General features: G+C 60.0%; 2 protein-coding genes across 4 annotated transcripts; one reads left to right on the forward strand and one right to left on the reverse strand.

Annotated features, from left to right (window-relative positions):
- Positions 1064–13276, forward strand: FAM171A2 (family with sequence similarity 171 member A2). Of its 3 annotated transcripts, none has more exons than XM_021066867.1 (8): positions 1064–1286; positions 5099–5326; positions 5558–5650; positions 9042–9200; positions 9540–9719; positions 9817–9933; positions 10057–10183; positions 11247–13276. In XM_021066867.1, exons 1-8 carry the CDS (start codon positions 1169–1171, stop codon positions 12721–12723), a joined length of 2499 nt encoding a protein of 832 aa, XP_020922526.1. In that variant the 5' UTR covers positions 1064–1168; the 3' UTR covers positions 12724–13276. The 3 variants fall into 3 exon arrangements, with proteins under 3 accessions (XP_020922526.1, XP_020922525.1, XP_020922524.1); XM_021066866.1 differs by lacking the exon at positions 1064–1286 and adding an exon at positions 1360–2164 and having other exon boundaries at positions 11250–13276; XM_021066865.1 differs by lacking the exon at positions 1064–1286 and adding an exon at positions 1445–2164.
- Positions 13387–20059, reverse strand: GRN (granulin precursor; the record flags this gene model as incomplete). The annotated part of the gene is given in 13 exon segments (NM_001044578.1): positions 13387–13847; positions 13953–14168; positions 14284–14520; positions 14757–15002; positions 15093–15190; positions 15446–15572; positions 15814–15908; positions 16000–16132; positions 16229–16341; positions 16673–16757; positions 16851–16976; positions 17101–17245; positions 20043–20059. Coding segments are annotated over 12 exon segments (1752 nt in total). The 3' UTR covers positions 13387–13709.

Genomic DNA, 20583 nt, shown 5'->3' on the forward strand with positions numbered 1-20583 from the left:
AGGAATTAGGAAAAGACTCCGTTTGGCATTCATTAACTAGAACTAGAGAGACCAACCTGTGATTCTCAGTGGGAGAGAACGGCTGCTTCCATATCTAGAATTTCCTAAGCATCGTGTTTGCTCAGCCATGAATCTTTCTTTTCTTTTCTTTTTTTTTTTTTTTTTTTTGTCTTTTTACTATTTCTTGGGCCGCCCCAGCGGTATATGGAGGTTCCCAGGCTAGGGGTCTAATCGGAGCTGTAGCCACCGGCCTACGCCAGAGCCACAGCAACGCGGGATCTGAGCCGCGTCTGCAACCTACACCACAGCTCACGGCAACGCTGGATCGTTAACCCACTGAGCAAGGGCAGGGATCGAACCCGCAACCTCGTGGTTCCTAGTCGGATTCGCTAACCACTGCGCAACGACGGGAACTCCTCAGCCATGAATCTTATTACTTGCGAGGTGGTGAGCTCCCCCTTCGCCCTGGCCCAACAATAGTACCATTTACTGTGCCCCTGCTAAACATTCAAGCACGTGCTAAACCCTTTACTTCATTATCTCATTTAATCGTTACAATAACCTCTCGAGGTAGAGCTTATTACAACTCCCATTTTAAAGGCTGTGGATCAGAAGGCTAAATCACTTGCCTATGGCTCACGAAGAGGGAGAAGCTAGACGAGAACGGGGTGATTCCTAAGGGGGCTGAGCCCTACCTTCCCAGCATTGCGCAGAAAACTGGGCAGTTCTCACACTTTTTGGAAACACTCATGACCAACTCTTTATGTTGTAAGCAATAGCCATTCTCCCTCCCCAATTTTTGCACCAAATTTCCAGGGCTCTGAAACTCCGAGAATCTCGGTCATTGGACCCTATTCGATACACTCCCTTGCACCTGGGGGTCTAGGCGCCTAGTGGGGTCTGTGGGGTGGGCTGCGGACTGACAGTGCCAGCGGGTGGCGGGCGGAGCGGGGCGGTGAGGGGGCGGTGCCCGGAGGCCCGCGGGGCGGGGCGCCGCCTGCAGGGGGCGCTGGCGGCGGCTCCGGGCGGAGACAATCGCGCCCAGCGGCCGCCGCAGCCAGAGCGGGAGCCCGAGCGGCGCGGAGCGGCGCAGAGCTGGGGCTGAGCGGGGCCGGCCGAGCGGGCCGGGCGGGAGCCATGGGCCGCTAGGGCCGGGCCGAGCCCCGCGATGCCGCCGCCGAGTGGCCCCAGCGTCCTCGCGCGGCTGCTGCCGCTGCTGGGGCTGCTGCTCGGCGGCGCCTCCCGGGCTCCCGGCAAGTCGCCGCCGGAGCCCCCCAGCCCACAGGGTGAGTCTCGGCCGGGAGGGGCAGCGATCGCGGGCCTGCGCCCCCCCCGCCCCGATTAGGCCCCCTCCCGCCAGCCCCCTCTTCGCCGCGCTCATGAATTGGGGGTATTCTATTCCCTGAATTTGGGTGGGGGAAGCTAGGCGACCTGGGGTCGGCGCTTCTGGGGGAGAGGAGGGAGGGAGAAGGAGACCGTCGGGCGGGGGTCTCGGGGAGACACAATGGGGAGGGCCGGGGTCCTCGGGCTCCGCGCCGCCGCCCCCTCCCGCCTTGTTTTTCTCTCTCTTGGTCCGCGAGGCGCTGCTGCCTGAGCCATTGTCTATCGAAGACACCCGCCCAGGGGCGGGCTGGGGCGGGCGCCCGCTCCGCAGCCCCCTGCGGGTTTCTCGCTCCCGACCCCGACTGCGTGGGGCGCAGGCAGCGGTTGCCACCCTGGGCCGGGACGGGGGCTGGGCGCCTAGAGCTGGGTTTGAAGGGGGAGGAGGGAGGGGTGAGGTGGTAGGCGGGTTGACTGCTCAAATGGGGTTCTTTGCCCTGGAGCCTGACAGCGCCCAGGTGGCCCCCCAGATTTAAAATCTGAAGTGCACCAAAGAAACGCTGATCAGCCCATGATGGAGGAGGGGCTGCAGATGAGGAGGGGGTCTGGAAAAAGGGGTACGTTGTGGTTCCCAGCTCAAGGCGCATGGCAGGGCTGGGGTGGCGGAGCCATGCTGAGCTGGCTGACTGGCTGTGGGCAGTGCCGGCTGGGAAGGCAGGTGCCTGGGTCCTGGTCCAGCAGACCTCCAGCCACTCCTGTCCCCAGCCCTCCCCCAGGTCAGCCCCTTCTCGTCTCACCTCTCCATCGCGGTGGAGGAGACCCTCCCAGCGCCTCGCGGGCCCAGGTGGGTGTGTGAGGTGGGGGCGGGGTCTCCTGCAGCGGGAGAGGGCGGGAGAGCTCGACCAGGACTCCCTACCCTTAGCCTAGGTCCGGGGGGGGGGGCCCTCGGGGGGGCCTCCAGCCGCTCCAGCCCTGCACCGCCTCCCGGGCCCTGGCCCCAGTCACCCCAGCTACTGTTCGCTCCACTCCTGCCTCGGGGCCCCATCTCTGCCTGAAATGGTGCTCTCCACTTTTCACCTCCCCAGCAAGGAGCTGGCAGGAAAAGCAGGGGGGAAGGCAGTCTGGTTGAGGGAAGTGGGGTCCGGATGAAGGGAGGGGGTCGGATTTCCTCCTGGACTGAGGCAGGGCTGAAGCCTGGACAGGCGGATGCTGTCTGGAATGTCAGGCTTTGAGGAATGGGGAAGGATCTCCCTGGCCTCGGGTCTTCTCTGCTCTTTGCTGTAGAGGAGGCTTTGATGGGTAGGAAGAGGCCCTGGATTTTGTTTTGTTTTTTTTTCCAGGAAGCTTCTCCCTCCAGTCCTGCACCCCAGGGGAGGGAGCCCAGGGAATTGGCTGGAATAGAGCCACTAGAGGGGGGTTCTCCCAGGCCGCTGGCTGGGGGCCTGGGTTGCAGGGAAGGCAGAAGGGACTCTGCTAGGCACCTGCCCACCCCCTCCCCAGCTTGGTACCAAGGCCTCTTCAGGCCTTATCTGTCCATCCTTGTACTGTGTTCCCTGGACTCCCTCCCTTTTCTGAGGCTCTGGCCCTTGAACCCAAGGCTTCCTTCAAAGGACCATATTCCAGACTCCTAGGTCCTATCTTCCCAGCTGTTCCATCCAGCTGCTCCTGCCTGGGGTGGGGAGTCGGCCAGCCCCTCTAGCTTCTCAGAATTCTTGCTGGATGGTGGTGGAGGAGGGGAGGGGAGGGGAGGGGAGGGAGGGGAGGGCGGAGAGAGTGCCCCTTCTGGGAGATCAGGAAAGGGTCCGGTGTGTGCACCCACTGACCAAACTGGGCTCTGGCCTGGAGGCGAGAAGGAGGTGGGCTCGGGAGAACAGCTGGATGGGATGCCAAGATCAGGCGTGGCGCTGGCCCTGGGGTTGGCTGAAAGCCTGAGATAAGACACCTGTCGCTGTTGAGTGTCAGGCTCCACCCGTGAGGCCCCCTGACCTCCTCGTGCTCTGCTGCCCCCAGCTCTGGGCTCTTCCTTCTGAATCTGGACCCTCCTAGGTCTGTGTTCAGCACCCAGCCCATCCCCCACCTTCCTCCTGGGCCTCGCACGGAGGCCTGTGTACCTATTCAGGAGTGACGCCTACTCCCATGATGAGCAGCAAGGTAGGGGTGAGGCATGTTCTTGAGGGGGCCTCACTGAGTGGGCAGGGGTAGATGGTGCTGTGGCAGAGAGGCTGCCTGTGGAATCCATGGGAACAACTCAAGGCCTGATCCCTCTCCTGTCACCCCATCTGAGCTCAGGACAACCTGCAGGCCCATCTTGGCTGGACCATCCTGGAGCCAGGGACGGAGGTGCCTGGAAAGCAAGCCTCGGACTCCCCTTCCCAGCTCCCTCCACACTAGTTTCCCTTGGGCCCTTGTCGGCCCCCCCAGATCTCCTTCCCCTTGCCAGGGCCCCTGCTCCCTGCCCATCTCCTGGGAGGAATGAGGGCGTTGCTATGGTGACTGACTGTAGCTGACCAACTGGGAGGGGGCTGGCGGTCCATGTGAGGGGGAGGGGGCGGGAGATATTTGTTCGGCTTAGAGGTTGGGGCGAGTCCCTAAATCTGAAGGGAAATGGGCATGTGCAAAGGATTCTGGGAAGAGGATGAATGATGGGAATGCTCAAACCCATAGTGTCCGCTTCTCATTTTTTTTTCTTGAGAACCCAAACTGGCCCAACCGACCCTCTTCCCTTCCAAGTAGCTGAATCCTGACCACTCTCATCTCCACTTGCAGATCCCTGGCTTTCCAGTCATTTGTCTTTTCTCAGCCCTCCTTCCCTCTTCTCTCCCTGACACCAGCCCGATAGGGAGGGTCCAGTGCTTAAGAATCTGGGTCTAGGAGTTCCCGTGGTGGCTCAGTGGGTTACTAACCCAACTAGTATCCATGAGGATGCAGGCCCGATTCCTGGCCTCATTCAGTGGGCTAAGGATCCAGCATTGCTGCAAGCCGAAGCATAGGTCGCAGATATGGCTCAGATCCAGTGTTGTGGTGCTTGTGGTGTAGGCCAGCAGCTGAAGCTCCACTTAGACCCCCTAGCCTGGGAACTTCCTTATGCTGCTGATGTGGCCTTAAAAAGGAAAAAAATAAATAAATAAAGGATTTGGGTCTAGATGGAATTCTTTTGGATGCAGCGGGTTGAGGATCCAGCATTGTCATTGTAGTGGTTTGGGTCGCTGCTGTGGCACAAGTTCAATCCTTGGCCCAGGAACTTCCACATGCTGCAGGTGTGGCCAAAAAAACCCAAAACAATTTGGGTCTAGAGACAGACTCCCAGGTTTGGATCCCAGACCACCCACTTAGCTGTGGTGCAAGTATCTAAACTCTTTGAGCCTCACTTTCTTTATCTGTAAAATGGGCTAAGAGCATATTTTTGAGCCTGATTCATCATTGACTGTAAGATACACCATTATTTATTTCATGTGCCAGCAAAAACGGAACAAAATGCTGCTGGTTATAATTATGACATCATCAATCATAGGCATAGCCAGTGTTCAGAAGTGTTAAAATGTCCAAAAGTGCATGAGTTATACTTGATGAAATGTGCTAATAGTACCATCTATCTACCTTACCAGCTGAGGTGAGGTTAAAATGAGGGCCCTGTAAATGCTGGCTCCTACCATTCCTTGTCTAGCCCGGGGCCCAAAGCCCCTCCCAAACCCCACTCCCCTCCTCTGACCCCGAGGCTCCCCTCATTCTCTCTTTCCCCCTGCCTCCTCCTCACCGTCCTCACCCATCTTGCCCACAGAGATCCTGATCAAGGTGCAGGTGTATGTGAGTGGGGAACTGGTGCCCTTGGCCCGGGCCTCAGTGGATGTGTTTGGGAACCGGATGCTGCTGGCCGCTGGCACCACGGACTCAGAGGGCGTGGCCACACTGCCCCTCAGCTACCGCTTGGGCACCTGGGTGCTGGTCACTGCTGCCCGCCCTGGCTTCCTCACCAACTCTGTGCCCTGGCGTGTTGACAAGCTGCCCTGTGAGTGCAGGGGCAGCTGGAGGGGGGGGTGGGCAGCAGCTGACCCCATCAGCCCCTTCCCAGAATAGTCCTCGGGGGTGGAGGGGCTTGGCTTTCCAGCAGCTGCTGCATGGGCTGGGGTACCCGGAGGGGGCTGAGGGAGGATGAAGTCACTGGGATTCAGACGGTGGGAGCGCCCAGCCTGGGGGAGGGGAGGCTTTCTCTGGAGCTGACAGGCCACCCCTCCCACAGTGTATGCATCAGTCAGCCTCTACCTGCTCCCCGAGCGGCCGGCCACCCTCATCCTCTATGAGGACCTGGTGCACATCCTCTTGGGCTCTCCTGGTAAGCCTCCCCCTCTCTGTGCCCACCCCACTTCTGCCCACACCAGCTCCTCTTCCTTCTCCCTGACTTGGATATAGAGAACTCCACCCCGCCACAGGTTAGCTGATGCCCTTGGGGAAGTCACTTAACCTCTCTGAGCCTTAGCTTGTTCATCCGTAAGATGTGGCTATTGATAGTATCTACCTTGTCAAATCGAGGTCAGGATTAAATAGCGTGCAAAAAACAGCACAGAAGGTGGTCAATAAATATTTCTTGTTATTGGGGCTTCTCGTGGTTTCTATTCTCCCTCTATTCCTACCATTAGAATTCCCACCTCCTGCCACCTTATGTGCAGTGGATCTGCACGTACTTCTTATGCACCTACTGGGCGCCTGGCTATGTGAGAAGCTGGGGTCATTCCACAGCCATAGAATACCTGTCAAGTGCAAGGCCAGGAGCAGCACTGCTATGGCCCTTGTCTATCCCCTGGGCTTTCAGTCTCACCCAGCAATACTTCCTGCAGCACCTGCGCTGTGCCAGGTATTGCGGGGGGAGAGGGGTGGTGCTGGGGGATAACGGTGAGGAAAAGAAGACCATTTTCCTGCCTCGTGGAGTTCACCGACGACTAGGACGATAGACAAACAGATCGTTGCCAACCCTGAAACAATCACAGAGCCGGCAGGGCAGTGGAATGGAGGGCAGCTGCCCCCAACACCGAGGCCACCCTGGGGAGTATAGCGGGGCCAGAGGATTTGGCAGCGGGAGCTGCGGGATCTGGAGCTGAAGGGAGAACAAAGTCACCTTCACCAGGGAAGGATCAAGATGCCAGGGCACGGGGGCACTGTGAGGTGCAGGGGACACTCCTGCCTGGCTCTGAGGGGTGGTGCAGACTGGCTGGTGAAGCTGGGTAGAGGGTAGGCTCTACCTGGCTGGTACTAGGGAGCCACGGTGGGTTTTGTAGGGGAACCTCCTCTCCCTAATTTATATTCTTAGCTTGAGCCCTTGTTCCCGAATTACTATTCTTGTTTGCTCATCCTCCTTTCTCTGATCCAGAAGCTTCTAAAATGGCTTTGGAGGTTTCTGAAATGCCACATGAACCCTTTGTTACCCCCTAGTTTAAAGCCCTCCCACGGCTCCCGCTGCTTTCTGTGGAAAGCCTCGACTCTTTCACAAAGCTGGCAGCACCCTCCAGGATCTGGCCTGCCTCCCACTCCAGTCACCTGCAGTCCCCCACCAGCAAGCTGCCTCCGAGCCCCTGGGTCTTGCTCCTGTCAGTGCTGGAAGTCCCTCTCCACCGTCTTTCCTGAGTCTTACTCATCCTGTAAGGCTCCACAGGGTGCTCCCGAGCGGGGCGGACCAAACTCTCGTTGCACCTGAGTATTTTAGTGGCGAGGCAGGATGGAATATGGGGTTGGGGAGGATGGGCCCTGACACCAGACTGCCGGGGCTTCAATCGTTGGGCTCCAGGCTTGGGACCTTGGGCAAGTTACTGAACTTCTCCTGACTCCATTTCTGCATCTATAAAATGGGCATCTACCTCGGAGGCTGTCGTGTGAATTACAGGGGTTAGTATGGGTACCCTGCTTAGAACAGTGCCCAGCATATCTGAAAGCTTAATAAGTGTCGGCTATGACTATATTACACTGGAATATTGTTTACAGGTCCCCTCTCCTCCAAGAGAGCAGACACACACACACATACACACATAAACCTAAGCTGTCAAATGCAGTAGCCACTAGCCAGATGTAACTATTTAAACCTGAATAAATTGGAGTTCCCGTCGTGGTGCAGTGGTTAACGAATCTGACTAGGAACCATGAGGTTGCGGGTTCGGTCCCTGCCCTTGCTCAGTGGGTTAATGATCCAGCGTTGCCGTGAGCTGTGGTGCAGGTTGCAGACGTGGCTCGGATCCCGCATTGCTGTGGCTGTGGTGTAGGCTGGCAGCTACAGCTCCGGTTTGACCCCTAGCTTAGGAACCTCCCTATGCTGCGGATGCGGCCCTAAAAAGACAAATAAATAAATAAATTTTTAAATTAATTTGTTTGTTTACTTATTTATTTTTTCTTTTTAGAGCTGTACCCATGGTATAGGGAGGTTCCCAGGCTAAGGGTCAAACCGGAGCTACAGCTGCCGGCCTACACCACAGCCACAGCAACACGGGATCCGAGCCACGTCTTCGACCTACACCACAGCTCACGACAACACCAGATCTTTAACCCACTGAGCGAGACCAGGGATTGAACCTGCAACCTCATGGTTCCTAGTCAGATTTGTTTCCACTGCACCACGATGGGAACTCCCACTAAACATTTTATTTATTTTATTATTTTTATTATTATTATTGTCTTTTTATGGCCACACCCACAGCACATGGAGGTTCCCAGGCTAGGGGTCTAATCAGAGCTACAGCTGCCAGCCTACACCAGAGCCACAGCAACCCCAGATCCGAGCCACGTCTTCGACTACACCACAGCTCACAGCAATGCCGGATCCTTAACCCACTGATCGAGGCCAGGGATCGGACCTGAAACCTCATGGTTCCTAGTCGGATTTGTTTCCACTGCACCACAACGGGAAATCCTAAACTTTTTAGAATTAAAAGTAAATGCAGGAACTCCAGTTGTGGCTCAATAGTTAATGAACCTGACCAGGATCCATGAGGACGCAGGTTTGATCCCTGGCCTCATTCAGTGGGTTAAGGATCTGGTGTTGCCCTGAGCTGTAGTGTAGGTCACAGATAAGGCTCGGATCCTGCGTTGCTGTGGCTCTGGTGCAGGCCGATGGCTTCAGCTCTGATTAGATCCCTAGCCTGGGAACCTCCATGTGCTGTGGGTGTGGCCATAAAAAGACCAAAAAAAAAAAAAAAAAAACCACTGCAGTTCTCTAGTCATACTAGCTGCATGTCAAGTGTTTAATAGCCAAGTGTGTTCGAGCGGGAACTTTAACAGGCAGCACAGACCTAGAACCTTTCCATCCATATCAGAAAGTCCTAACGGGTCCTGCAGTGAACAGTGCTGCACTAGACTGTGAAGTTGAAAGCAGGGAATTGTGAATTGCGTCTTATTCATCTTTGTATCCCAGCACCTAACACAGGACCTGCCACACACCAGGCAACAATAACTGTTTGAGGACCTAAACCTTGTCATTTTATAAGTGAACATGGAAACAGTGTTTCAGAGAGAGCAAGTAACTTGCTCAGGGCCACACAGCCAAGGACTAGGAGATTTGGGGTTCAGGACCCTTCTAGGCGAACATTCCAAGACTGCCCAGTTGCCTCCCTAGGCCACCACCTTCCCTGGCCTTCCCAAGAGGCCTGACCCACTGGCTCTTCTCCGTAGATACTTGCTTTCTGCTCTGGTCCCTGGGGAACCTTGATCCTGGCCAGGTCACTGCAGCCCCTCTCTCCATCCAGGTGCCCGCTCCCAGCCCTGGGTGCAGTTCCAGCGCCGGGCTGCCCGCTTGCCTGTCAGCTCTACCTACAGCCAGCTCTGGGCCTCGCTCACACCTGCCAGCACCCAGCAGGAAATGCGGGCTTTCCCTGCGTTCCTGGGCACAGACGCCTCCAGCTCAGGTATGCTGGATGCCAGCCATGGAAGGGGTGTTTTCCCACCAGGATTTAAACCCTCAGCCTGGAGTTCCCGCTGTGGCTCAGCAGTAACAAACCCGACTAGTATCCATGAAAATGTGGGTTCAATCCTGACCCAGCCCAGTGAGTTAAGGATCCAGTATTGATGTCACAGATGTATCTTGGATCTGGCGTTGCTGTGGCTCTGGCGTAGGCAAGCAGCTGCAGTTCTGATTCGACCCCTAGTCTGGGAACTTCCATATGCTGTGGGTGCGGCCCTAAAAAGACACAAAGAAACAACCAAACCAAAAAAACCACCTCAGCCCTTGTGTCCTCTCCCCCCAGGCAATGGCTCCTGGCTGGAGCTGATGCCTGTGGCTGCTGTGAGCGTGCACCTGCTGGCAGGTAATGGGACAGAGGTGCCCCTCTCGGGCCCCATTCACCTGTCCCTGCCTGTGCCCTCAGAGCCTCGTGCCCTTGCTGTGGGCACCAGCATCCCGGCCTGGAGGTTCGACCCCAAGAGTGGTGAGTATCTGGGCGGGGCGGGCAGGTGCTGGAATCTGGGGAAAGAAAGAGGGACCGAAGTTGGAGGACACTGACCTTGCCCCCCCGCCCCCTGCAGGGCTGTGGGTGCGCAATGGCACTGGCGTGATCCGGAAGGAAGGCCGGCAGCTCTACTGGACCTTCATCTCCCCCCAGCTGGGGTACTGGGCGGCTGCCATGGCCTCCCCCACATCTGGTGAGAGTGGGGGGACAGCAGGGCCGGGGGGCGGAGGTAGGAGGGGAGGCTGGGGGCATGGATGCTTTCTGAAGGGCAAGAGGACATCCACACCTGGCAGTGCTAAGCCCCTGCCTGGCACAGGGCTGGTCACCATCACGTCTGGCATCCAGGACATCGGCACCTACCACACCATCTTCCTGCTCACCATCCTGGCAGCCCTGGCCCTACTGGTACTCATTCTGCTGTGTCTGCTCATCTACTACTGCAGGTGAGTACCCCCCACCCCCTCCAGCTGCCTCCCAGTCTCCCAGGCTGTTCTCATCACAGGCACTGACTGAGGCCTGGTCTCATGCTGGGCCCTCCAGCCCCAAAGATGCATAAAACACAACTTTGATCCTCAAGGCGCTGATAGGAAAGCACTGCATATGCACTTGCAGCGACCAAAAGACTAGGAGTTCCCGTTATGGCTCATTGGGTTAAGGACCCAAAATTGTCTCTCTGTGGATGCGGGTTCCATCCTTGGCCTCATTCAGTGGGTTTCAGATCGGGCATTGCCATGAGCTGCAGTGTAGGTTGAAGATACGGCTCAAATCCGGTGTTGCCACTGGCTGTGGCATAGGCTGGAGGCTACAGCTGGGATTCAACCAACAGCTGAGGAACTTCCCTGTGCCGCAGGTATGGCTGTAAAACAAAGACTGAAAGACTGGCAACTTCAGAGAAGTGGGAGGAGAGGAGGCAGGAGCTGCAGGCCCCTCAAAGATGACCTGCAGCTGCTCCCGCCACCCAGCCCGCTCTTCTTCTTCTTCTTCTTCTTTTTTTTTTTTTTTTTTTTTTGGCGACTTGGAGGCATATGGAGTTCTGGGGCCAGGGATCAGATCTGATCAGCAGTTGCTACCTAACCCACACCTGTGGCAACGCTGGATCCTTAACACACTGTGCCAGGTTGGGGATTGAACCTGCAGCCCAGCACTCCCAAGAGGCTGCCAATCCCATTGTGCCAGAGCAGGAACTCCCAGCCCTCACTTCTAGGGGACCACAGGCCATACATGCCCCAGGCTGGCTTAAGTGGTCCTCCCAGGCTCTCACTGCACCTGCTATGTGCCAAGGATGACGCAAATGGGCACAGCGGCTGGCTGGATCTCCCACAGACACTCAAGCTCTTTTCCTCTCCCAGGACCCATCTGGGCTCCCCAACCCCTCTCCTGAGTCCCAGGCATTGTCCCCCAACTGCTCCAATTATCTCCATCCCTCATCTTGCAACTACAGTGGTTAGGGAGCTGCTCCAACCTCCATCCTCTCCTGATGGGGTCGGTCTGCCCCCTCTTCTCCAGAAGGCGCTGCCTGAAGCCGAGGCAACAGCACCGAAAGCTGCAGCTCTCCGGTCCCTCTGACGGAAACAAACGAGACCAGGCCACCTCGATGTCTCAGCTCCACCTCATCTGTGGGGGCCCCCTGGAGCCCGCCACGTCGGGGGATCCCGAGGCTCCGCCTCCAGGCCCCCTCCACTCGGCCTTCTCCAGTTCCCGCGACTTGGCCGCCTCCAGGGACGACTTCTTCCGCGCCAAGCCGCGCTCCGCCAGCCGTCCGGCCGCCGAGCCCGCAGGTGCCCGCGGGGGCGAGGGCGCCGGGCTCAAGGGCGCCCGTTCCGTCGAGGGTCCTGGAGGGCTGGAGCCAGGCCTGGAGGAGTACCGGCGGGGGGCCCCGGGGACCGCGACCTTCCTGCAGGAGCCGCCCTCGCCGCCGCCGCCCTTCGAGCACTACCTGGGCCACAAGGGGGCGGCCGAGAGCAAGACCCCCGACTTCCTGCTGTCGCAGTCGGTGGACCAGCTGGCGCGGCCGCCCTCGCTCAGCCAGGCTGGCCAGCTCATCTTCTGCGGCTCCATCGACCACCTTAAGGACAGCGTCTATCGCAACGTCATGCCCACCCTGGTGATTCCCGCGCACTACGTGCGCCTCGGCGGCGAGGCGGGCGCAACAGGTGCGGGCGACGAGCCGGCCCCGCCCGAGGGCGCGGCCCCCGGCCCGGCGCGCCCTTTTCCCCAGCCAGACCCCCAGCGCCCGCTGATGCCGGGCCACCCGAGCGCGGGGGGCGAGGGCGGCGGGGGTGGCGGCGGCGAGGGCTGGGGGGGTGGGCGCTCGGCACCAGTCAGCGGCTCGGTCACCATCCCGGTGCTGTTCAACGAGTCGACCATGGCGCAGCTCAACGGGGAGCTGCAGGCGCTGACCGAGAAGAAGCTGCTCGAACTGGGCGTGAAGCCTCACCCGCGCGCCTGGTTCGTGTCGCTCGACGGGCGCTCCAACTCGCAAGTGCGCCACTCTTACATCGACCTGCAGGCGGGCGGCGGCGGCCGAAGCACGGATGCCAGTCTGGACTCGGGCGTCGATGTGCACGAGGCACGGCCGGCGCGCCGCCGGCCCCTGCGGGAGGAGCGGGAGCGCGCCGCGGCCGCCGCCCCGCCGCCCCCGCCCCCCCCGCCGCCGCCCGCGCCCCCGCGCCTGGCTCTCAGCGAGGACACGGAGCCGAGCAGCAGCGAGAGCCGCACGGGCCTCTGCTCCCCGGAGGACAACTCGCTGACACCGCTGCTGGACGAGGTGGCGGCGCCCGAGGGCCGGGCGGCTACGGTACCCCGGGGGCGGGGCCGCAGCCGCGGGGACAGTTCCCGCAGCAGCGCCAGCGAGTTGCGGCGCGACTCGCTCACCAGCCCGGAGGACGAGCTGGGGGCGGAGGTGGGCGACGAAGCGGGCGACAAGAAGAGCCCCTGGCAGCGGCGGGAGGAGCGGCCGCTCATGGTGTTCAACGTCAAGTAGCCCCCGAGCCCGGCCTGGCGCCGCCTCCGGGCCGGGCCCCGCCCGCTCCACCTGGGCCCGCCCCCAGGGTGCGCGCCCCGGGGCTGTGCAGGGGTCCTCGCCCTTAGTCCCCCAGCCCCGGCCTGGAAAGACGCCCGGGGTGGGGCGGGGGGCTGCGGAGCTGTCCGGTGGTATGTGCTGGTTCATGTCTTGGGAGGGACCCCAGGTCTGCCTCCGAGAGGGAGGTGGGGGGGGGAGTCCAGATGCCCTTTGGGAGGTGCTGGGGAGGCGGGCTGGGTGGGGGGAAGCAGTGCCTGTATAAATGTGGCTGTACATAGAAAGCTCTATCGTGGGAAAGCAGGAGGGGCAACCGGGCCTCAGCGGCCAATGTGAGGGCTGGGAAGGGAGGGGGCATTCTAGCGGTCCCCTGGGAGGGGAAGGGGTGCTGCTGGCTGACAAACCCACCCCTGGGCTAAGAGGTCCCAGGACTGGAGGCTGGGGCGGCTCTGGGAACTAGGGGATAATGGGATGGGTTCGCTGTGGGCAACAGCAAATATAAAACTGGTGAGATTAACTTCTGTGTGTCTTTCTTTGGGGCGAGGGGAATGTGGACACTGGATGGGGACCCCAATTCAGAGGTCCCCTGGGGAGGGCAGGCAGGGTGGCCAAATCAGACACTGTTAAGAAAGTGTACAAACTTTATTGCAGCGCACACACACACACACACACACGCACACACACCACCCCCCGTGGATAGGGAAGAGCACCTGGCCACGGGGTCCACTAAAATCGGGGGGAGGGGATGGCAGCTTGAACTGTGGCCTTCGCCACAGCCCCCCCTTCCAATAGGGAGGACCTTAAATTGAGGCCCCACCTTCTAGGGTGATGGGGGGAACTCAGAAGGGGGGTTCTGGAGAATTCAGTGAGGGAGAGGTGCTGGGGAGGCCTGAGCAGTGGGCACCCTCCGAGCAGGGTCCCGAGGGCTGCGGAGTGTCTTCGGGCCCTCCTCACAGCAGCTGTCTTGGAGCCGGGTCCCTCAGAGGAGCGTCCCAGCGCAGGGCCTCCTTGTGCAAGCACTTGGTGCCCCTGGCCCCACAGCGGAAGCCTGCCGGGCAGCAGTGACGCCCGTCTGCACAACAGATGCCCTGGATGGTCAGAAGAGAGGAGTAAAAGTTGGACATGGCACGACTGGGCCCACGGCCCACACCCAGCCCTGGGGGTGGGGGTGGGGGTGGGGTGGCAGCACCGACCTGGCGGTAGGGACAGCAGGCCCAGCCTCCAAGACTGTCTCGGCAGCAGGTATAGTTGTTGTGGCAGAAGCGCCGTTCCCCACACGCCACGTCGCCCACACGGGCCAGGTGGGTGGCAGGGAGGGCAGAGTCCTCCTCCTTCTCACATGTTCGGGCCTTCACGTTGCAGGTGTAGCCAGCCGGGCAGCAGTGCTGGCGGTCCTCACAGCACACGGCCTGGGGGAGGAGCGGTGTTACACTCCCCTGCCCCCCCCCCCCCCCCGGCCCCGCAAGTTGGCTCCCTGGCAATTTGGCTCCCTGTTGGGGAGCTGGCCACCCGCTGGGCACTCACGTGGGGCAGCTGGCAGCAGGCCCAGCCCTTGCTCAGGCTCGGGCAGCAGGTCTGCCCCACCGGGCAACTGGTGTGCTGGTCACAGCCCGTGGTGTTTCCGGGCTGGGACGCGGAAGCCCGGCGGGTGGGCATCTTGTTCAGTCCGGTCACCATGTCCTTCTTCCTCTTACAGTGTCCCTTGCCGACACACGTGTGGCCCTTGGGGCAGCAGTACTGGTGGTCCGAGCAGCAGACAGCCTGGGGACGTGGCAGAGAAGGGTGGTTTAGGAAGCTCCTGGGGACAGAACACTGAGCCCCTACCACCCCCTCCGCGCCTCTCCTGCTCCCAGCTCTTCCCGCCGGGAATGACTCTGAGTCAGCGGGGGCCACCTGTGGGCCAGGCAGAGGGCAGGAGACAAGGCAACAGAAGCCTGGCCGTGTGCCCAGCCAAGATGCTGTTCCGCCACCCCCTGGTTCTCCCCCTCCCCAGGCACCTCTGGGGCAGGACAGCAGCCCCACTCTCCAGGCGTGACTGGACAGCAGGTACTGGAGGAGGGACAGCTGGAGACGTTATCACAGGGGACATCTCTCTCCATGGCTAGGAGGTCCGGCCGGCTGAGGCTGGCCGGGATCTTCTCCTTCCAGGGCACCCACTGGGTCTCCAGGTCACAGGTGCCCTTCTCTATGTTACACTGATATCCGGTCGGGCAGCAGTGTACGTGGTCGTTACAGCAGACAGCCTAGGGTGGAAGGAGAGGGGACGGTGGGCATGGGGACCTAGGTGGCTGCCACCCTCTGGTCAGCCCAGCCCACTTGCCCCTCCGAGGTACCTGGACAAAAGGGCAGCAGCCCCATTTTCCGGACTGCAGGCGGCAGCAGGTGTAGTCGTCCGGGCAGCTCACCTCTGTGTCACACTTCACCTCCTGCACTGTGAGGCGCACAAGGACAGGTCAGCGGTGGCACTGGGCACCTGCGGGGGTGTCCCTCCTTTGCCAGCTCCACAGCCGGAACTGGATGTAGAGGACCACGAGGGCCACCCCTGGCAGTGATCCTAAGGCCCAGTGTGGACAGAAGGGGGCTGTCCCTCCTCTAGCCCCTCCGCGTGGCCATCAGTCCCCCATCTGCGTATCCCGTCACTCCTCAGGGGGCGGGTGGAATGGGGTCCGTGGCCTGGCCCGGGTACCTGAGTGCGCTGGCAACTTGGTGAAGAAGTCTATGGCTTCATTCTCCTTGGAGAAGCACTTCTTCTTGACCGGGTCACACACAAAGCCGTGGGGGCAGCAGTGTATGTGATCGGAGCAGCAGGTGGCCTGGGTGAGGGCGGGGGTGAGTCTTGGGGACTGCCAGTGTCCCTGGAGCCCAGGGAGCAGCGGCCAGACAGCTGGCACTGCCCCCATCCCCCACTAGGGGGTGACATGAGTCCTGAGCAGCCAGGCTCCCAGCAACCAGCCAGCCAGCCCACCCCACCACCTGGAGTCCCTGCCAGGTAGGTGTAGTCCAGGCCAGGTGGCTGAAGGCACACAGTCCAACTGGCTACAGCCCCTCACTCACATTGGGCAACGGGCAGCAGCCATACTTTCCACTGGACAGCTTGCAGCAGGTGGAATTATTGTGGCACTGGGACTCTGCATCTGGGCACTGGACGGCTGAAAGAGAAGAAAAGCGTGAGGGGCCGCCAGGGTGAAGGGGAGCTTGTCCCCGGCCAGGAGCCAGATGAGACCTCTCCCACCTCCTCACCTGTCTTTATAGTCTCTTGTGAAGGGATCTTTGCCATGGGGTGGGTGTTGGTCACTGTGAGGCAGCGGGAATGGGCCAGGTCACAGGAGGTGCCGTGGGGGCAGCAGTGCACCTTGTCTCCACAGCAGGAAGCCTGAGAAGAGATGGCCCTGACTCCACCTCTGCTCCCTCCAGCCCTTCCTCTGCCCCCGCTGCCCTCCTCCCTCCCCGCATCTTCCCGAACCTGTACCTGGGGCATGGGGCAGCAGCCCCAGGAGCCGTCAAGCATAGTGCAGCACGTGGAGGAGTTGGGGCAATGGAACTGGCTGTTGGGGCACAGGATGTCATCCGAGGGCTTGGTATCTGTAGACGGGATGACGCAGGATTCCGCCCATCAGTCCAGTTGCTGCTGGCACCTGGGCCTGCAGGCCCAGCTACAGGACTGGGGAGGCGGGGGATGGGGGAGCATTGGGGGGCGGGCACTAGGGCTCAGAGGAGCCCCCAGGCTCTCCTGACCCCTCCTCGCCCCAGTGCTGCCCCTCCGTCCAGAGCAGGGGGGCTGCTTAGTACAGATGCTACATGAATGAGGACATGAAGGCAGGAATCAAGGTCACCCCAGCTGGCTGGGCTCCTGAGTGCTCCAGGCTCTACGTGGTGCCCATCTGCCTGCCCTCCGCCCCCACCTTGGCCGCACCTGGTCTTCGGAGGCAGGACCACCCATCAGCACTGCAGTGGAAGCCCTGCGGGCAGCAGTGGAGGCCATCCCTGCATGACACGGCCTGAGGGACACAGAGATGCCTTCATTGGCGAGGCCCTTTTCCCTGGGGGAGGGAGAGACCTGAGCCCCACCACTGACCCACTGGCACCCTCACCTCTGGGAACGGGCAGCAGTTGGAGGTCTCATTGGTGGTGAGGATGCAGGAGTGGCCAGGAGGGCACTGGGCTTTAGTCTTGCAGGGTACGCCCAGATGCTGGCTCAGTGCCTTGGGCCACTTGTCCTGGAAGGCGAGAAGAGCGGATAAACCAAAGGAGCCGAGCCTGGCCCCCTCCTCTGGCCAATCCAAGGTGACTCTTTGGGAATTCCCAGGCCACCAGCTCTTGCCTGAGCCAAAGGGCACTCACCGGAACGGGATTGCAGCAGCTGTAGCTGGCTCCTCCCGGGTCCAGGCAGCAGGCCACGGGGCAGAGCTGACCATCCGGGCACTGTGTTCCAGCCACCAGCCCTGTCACCAAGGCCACCCAGCTCACCAGGGTCCACATGGTCCACCTGCAAAATAGCAAGAGGCTTTTGGCAACTAGCTTAAGCTCAGACGGCCCTTCACGCTGGAGCCAGTCACTCCCCCAGCCCCAGGCTCCGGCCCCAAGACTCCCCGAGTCCCCCCAGCTATACCCCATCCAGGCGGGAAGAAAGGTGTGGGGCCTGAGATTCAGCTTCCTACGCGTGTAGACCCGTGAGCATAAATGCTGGCCTGAGCACATGTGTGAATCTGTGTCCCCAGCATGTGGCTTGACACCTGAGCCTCCGTGGCTAAGTGTGCAGAGATGTGGGCATGTGAGAGTCAGGAAGACCCGTGGATTCTGCGGGTCTGATCTGTGGGGACATGGCCACCTCCCAGGGGTGGGGAAGACCTCAGTCGCCGTGGGAGAACGGGGCTGGAGGACAAGGAGGGAGTTTCCACTCGAAGAAAAGTCGGAGTTCCGCTTCCCGAGCCGGCCCCTCTAGATGCCACCTTGTCTGATGCTGTGCTCACACCTGCACCCTGCTAAGTTCTGGTGGCCGAGAAGTGGGGGCGTGTGACGATATGGGAAACCACAGGGTTGAGAAAGTTGTGAAAAAGGAAGTATGGTGCCCATGGAGCCTGGGCTACCTTCCCCAGAGGCCAGCTACCACCTGCCCACTGACTGTCCCCTCCACACCCAAAGAAGGGGACACACAGGCTGGGTCAACCTTTGGGACCCCGGTGTTGTAAGGGCCCCCTAGTACCACCAGGCCATTTCAGAATGTGCAGACATACCACCCTCCCTTCCCCTGCCTCTCCCCACCCTGGAGCCGAAACCCGGCTGCAGGTGGAGACAGCCCAGGGCTGCCCACCCGGTGCCGATCTGAATCAGAAAAAGGAACCAAGCCCCGGTTTCTGAAGGAGCGCAGCCTCTCACTTCCTAAACAACTCTTCCCCCAAGCTCGGCCAGCCTTGTGGGGCAGGCCTGGAAGATGCGACTCTGCCTAGAGAGGCAAAATCAGTCATGTCTCTCGAGCCTCTTAGGAGCCAGTTACAACATGCTATGGTATTTCTTTACCATCTAAAGGAGTCATTATTATCTTTATTATTTTTTTTTCTTTTTTTTGCTTTTTAGGGCCACACCTGTGGCATATGGACGTTCCCAGGCTAGGGGCTGAATTGGAGCTGCAGCTGCCAGCCTACACCACAGCCACAGCAACTTAGGCTCCAAGCTGCGACACAGCTCACGGCGACACCATATCCTTAACCCACTGAGAGAGACCAGGGATTGAACCTGCACCCTCATGGATACTAGTCGGGTTTGTAACCCGCTGAGCCACAACAGGACCTCCCTACCTTTACTTTTCAAAGGAGGATGCTGGGGTGTAGAGGTGTTAAATAACCTGCCCAGGTCACACCACAGGCTTTGATGGCTCCAGAGTATATTATTCGACCTAAGTTCATTTCACAAGCGGCACCGTGGACAGTACCTGGGAAAGGACCCCAGACCCCAGGAGGGTAGAGGCCTGGGGTCCAAACTGAGAAGTGGGACAAAAGCACTTCCTGGGCTGGTGGACCAGGCAGGACAGGAACAGAGAGTGTAGGGGCTGCCTGGATACTTACCACACGCGGCCCCTAGTCTGTGACAGCCGCCACAGTCGCTCCCTGTCTCTGGGCCTTGGTTGCCCGTGAGTCTCTCTGTGTGTATACACTGCACACTACGAGCAGCAGGGGTTTGCACAATCCTCTCTCCCTCACCTGGCTTTCCTCGGTGGCCCCTCTCAGCTCAAAGACCACCTCCACGAGGCCGTCTCCTGGCCGGGTAAGGCTGAAGAAGCCCAGTCCTGGCCTGTGGCCCTTTCACGCTCTTCTCCAATGCCCGCAGCTCCCTGCAAGGCATCTACACCTGGCTCCACCTGCTTCTTGGGAGTCCAGCCTCAAGCCTCCTCAGACTTGTCCTGCTGGCCTGACTCAGGCTGGAGGGAGGGCCTGTCTGCACACACCAAGGACCACTCAGCACCCTAGTGATTCATTTATGCACATTTCCCTTCCTGGGCATCCTGAGGTTATGCATGCGCCGACCGAACACACATGCATGCACGCGCACGCACACTCAGGACAAGGGAGGGGGGAGGGGACCCGACTCCTCTCAGTAGGGTTCCCACGGTGCCACCACCACCGCACACCGCCAGCAGAGAGGGAGATCAGGAGCCTCTTCAGGCCCCTAAGCTCCGTCATCTTCCACTAGGTGGCAGCCCCCAACTCCAAGTGCCAGGAGAGAGCTTCTCAAAAGGTGAACCAACCCAGCTGCGGAGAGCCGGGGAAAAGTGACGGGGAGAGGCGGAAGTTAGCTTTTCCCACCCGCCACGAGAGGAAGTAAAGAAAAGCCAGATGCAACCCAGGGGTTCAATCACCACTCCCAAGTCCCTACGGCCTTTGAGGAGGCCACGGTCTCAAGCCCTACTCCCAGCCCTTTGAGGTCGGGGACCACCGGCTGGCGCCTCGTCTGCTCCCAGCCACAGCAGACACCCCCTACCAAACCACCACCAGCACCTGCCAACGGGGGCGGAGTCAGCTCAAGAACAGAGTGGTCCCTGCTTTAGGGGAAGGGGCTGCAGCTTCCGGGGTTGCTGGAGAAGGAGAGGGCCCCTTCTAATGGGAGTCACTGCAATTACTGTTTACTCCCCCTCCCCATAAAACTCCCTCCAGTGCATGGGAGTTTCTCTAAGGGAGTCTTTTCGTGTCTCCTCTCTGAAACTCCTGAGGACCCTCAAGTCTCCACGTCCCCTTGGCCGGGCCCCTGGGAAGGAGCAAGCGGGAGCGCTCCGAGGCCACCCCTCTTACCTGCGTCGCGGTCAGCTCTGGGCAGCAGCTGTCCGGCAGCTCACCAAGTAGGGCCCCTCGGCGCGATGGCCCGCCCACCTCAGTTTCCATTGGCCAGGTATCTGGACTGTCACGCTCCCATTGGCTACTCGTCGACATAAAGGCGGGGCCAACCTGGAATCCTGTGCTTCTTTCCTACTCATTTCACTCTCCTCCCTCCCTTCCTCTTTCACCCCAACCCCCCCATTTCCAGGGATCATGTGATTGGAGAATCATGTGACGCCCTGGCCGACTCTGCCAGGCTTCGAGTGTCCGCCTCGCCCGCCGACTCCTGAGATATTAACATCCAAGGGAGCTCTCGGTTAGAGCGTGCTTCCAGAGCTTTCGCAGGCCGTCGGCTTCTGGTCTTGGAACATTTGTGCATCCTGTTTCTATTCTGTTCAGTCAACTCGGATTTAATGCTGGGCAGCCAGGCCCCAAAGGGGGTTGAAGGAGAGTTGTGAGGGCAAAGATGAACAGCTCTCAGGCAGGCCCTTTCCTTAAGGTGCTCCCAGCAAGGGTG

The sequence above is a fragment of the Sus scrofa genome, chromosome 12 (genome assembly GCF_000003025.6).
Source record: "Sus scrofa isolate TJ Tabasco breed Duroc chromosome 12, Sscrofa11.1, whole genome shotgun sequence".
Lineage (NCBI taxonomy): Eukaryota > Metazoa > Chordata > Mammalia > Artiodactyla > Suidae > Sus > Sus scrofa.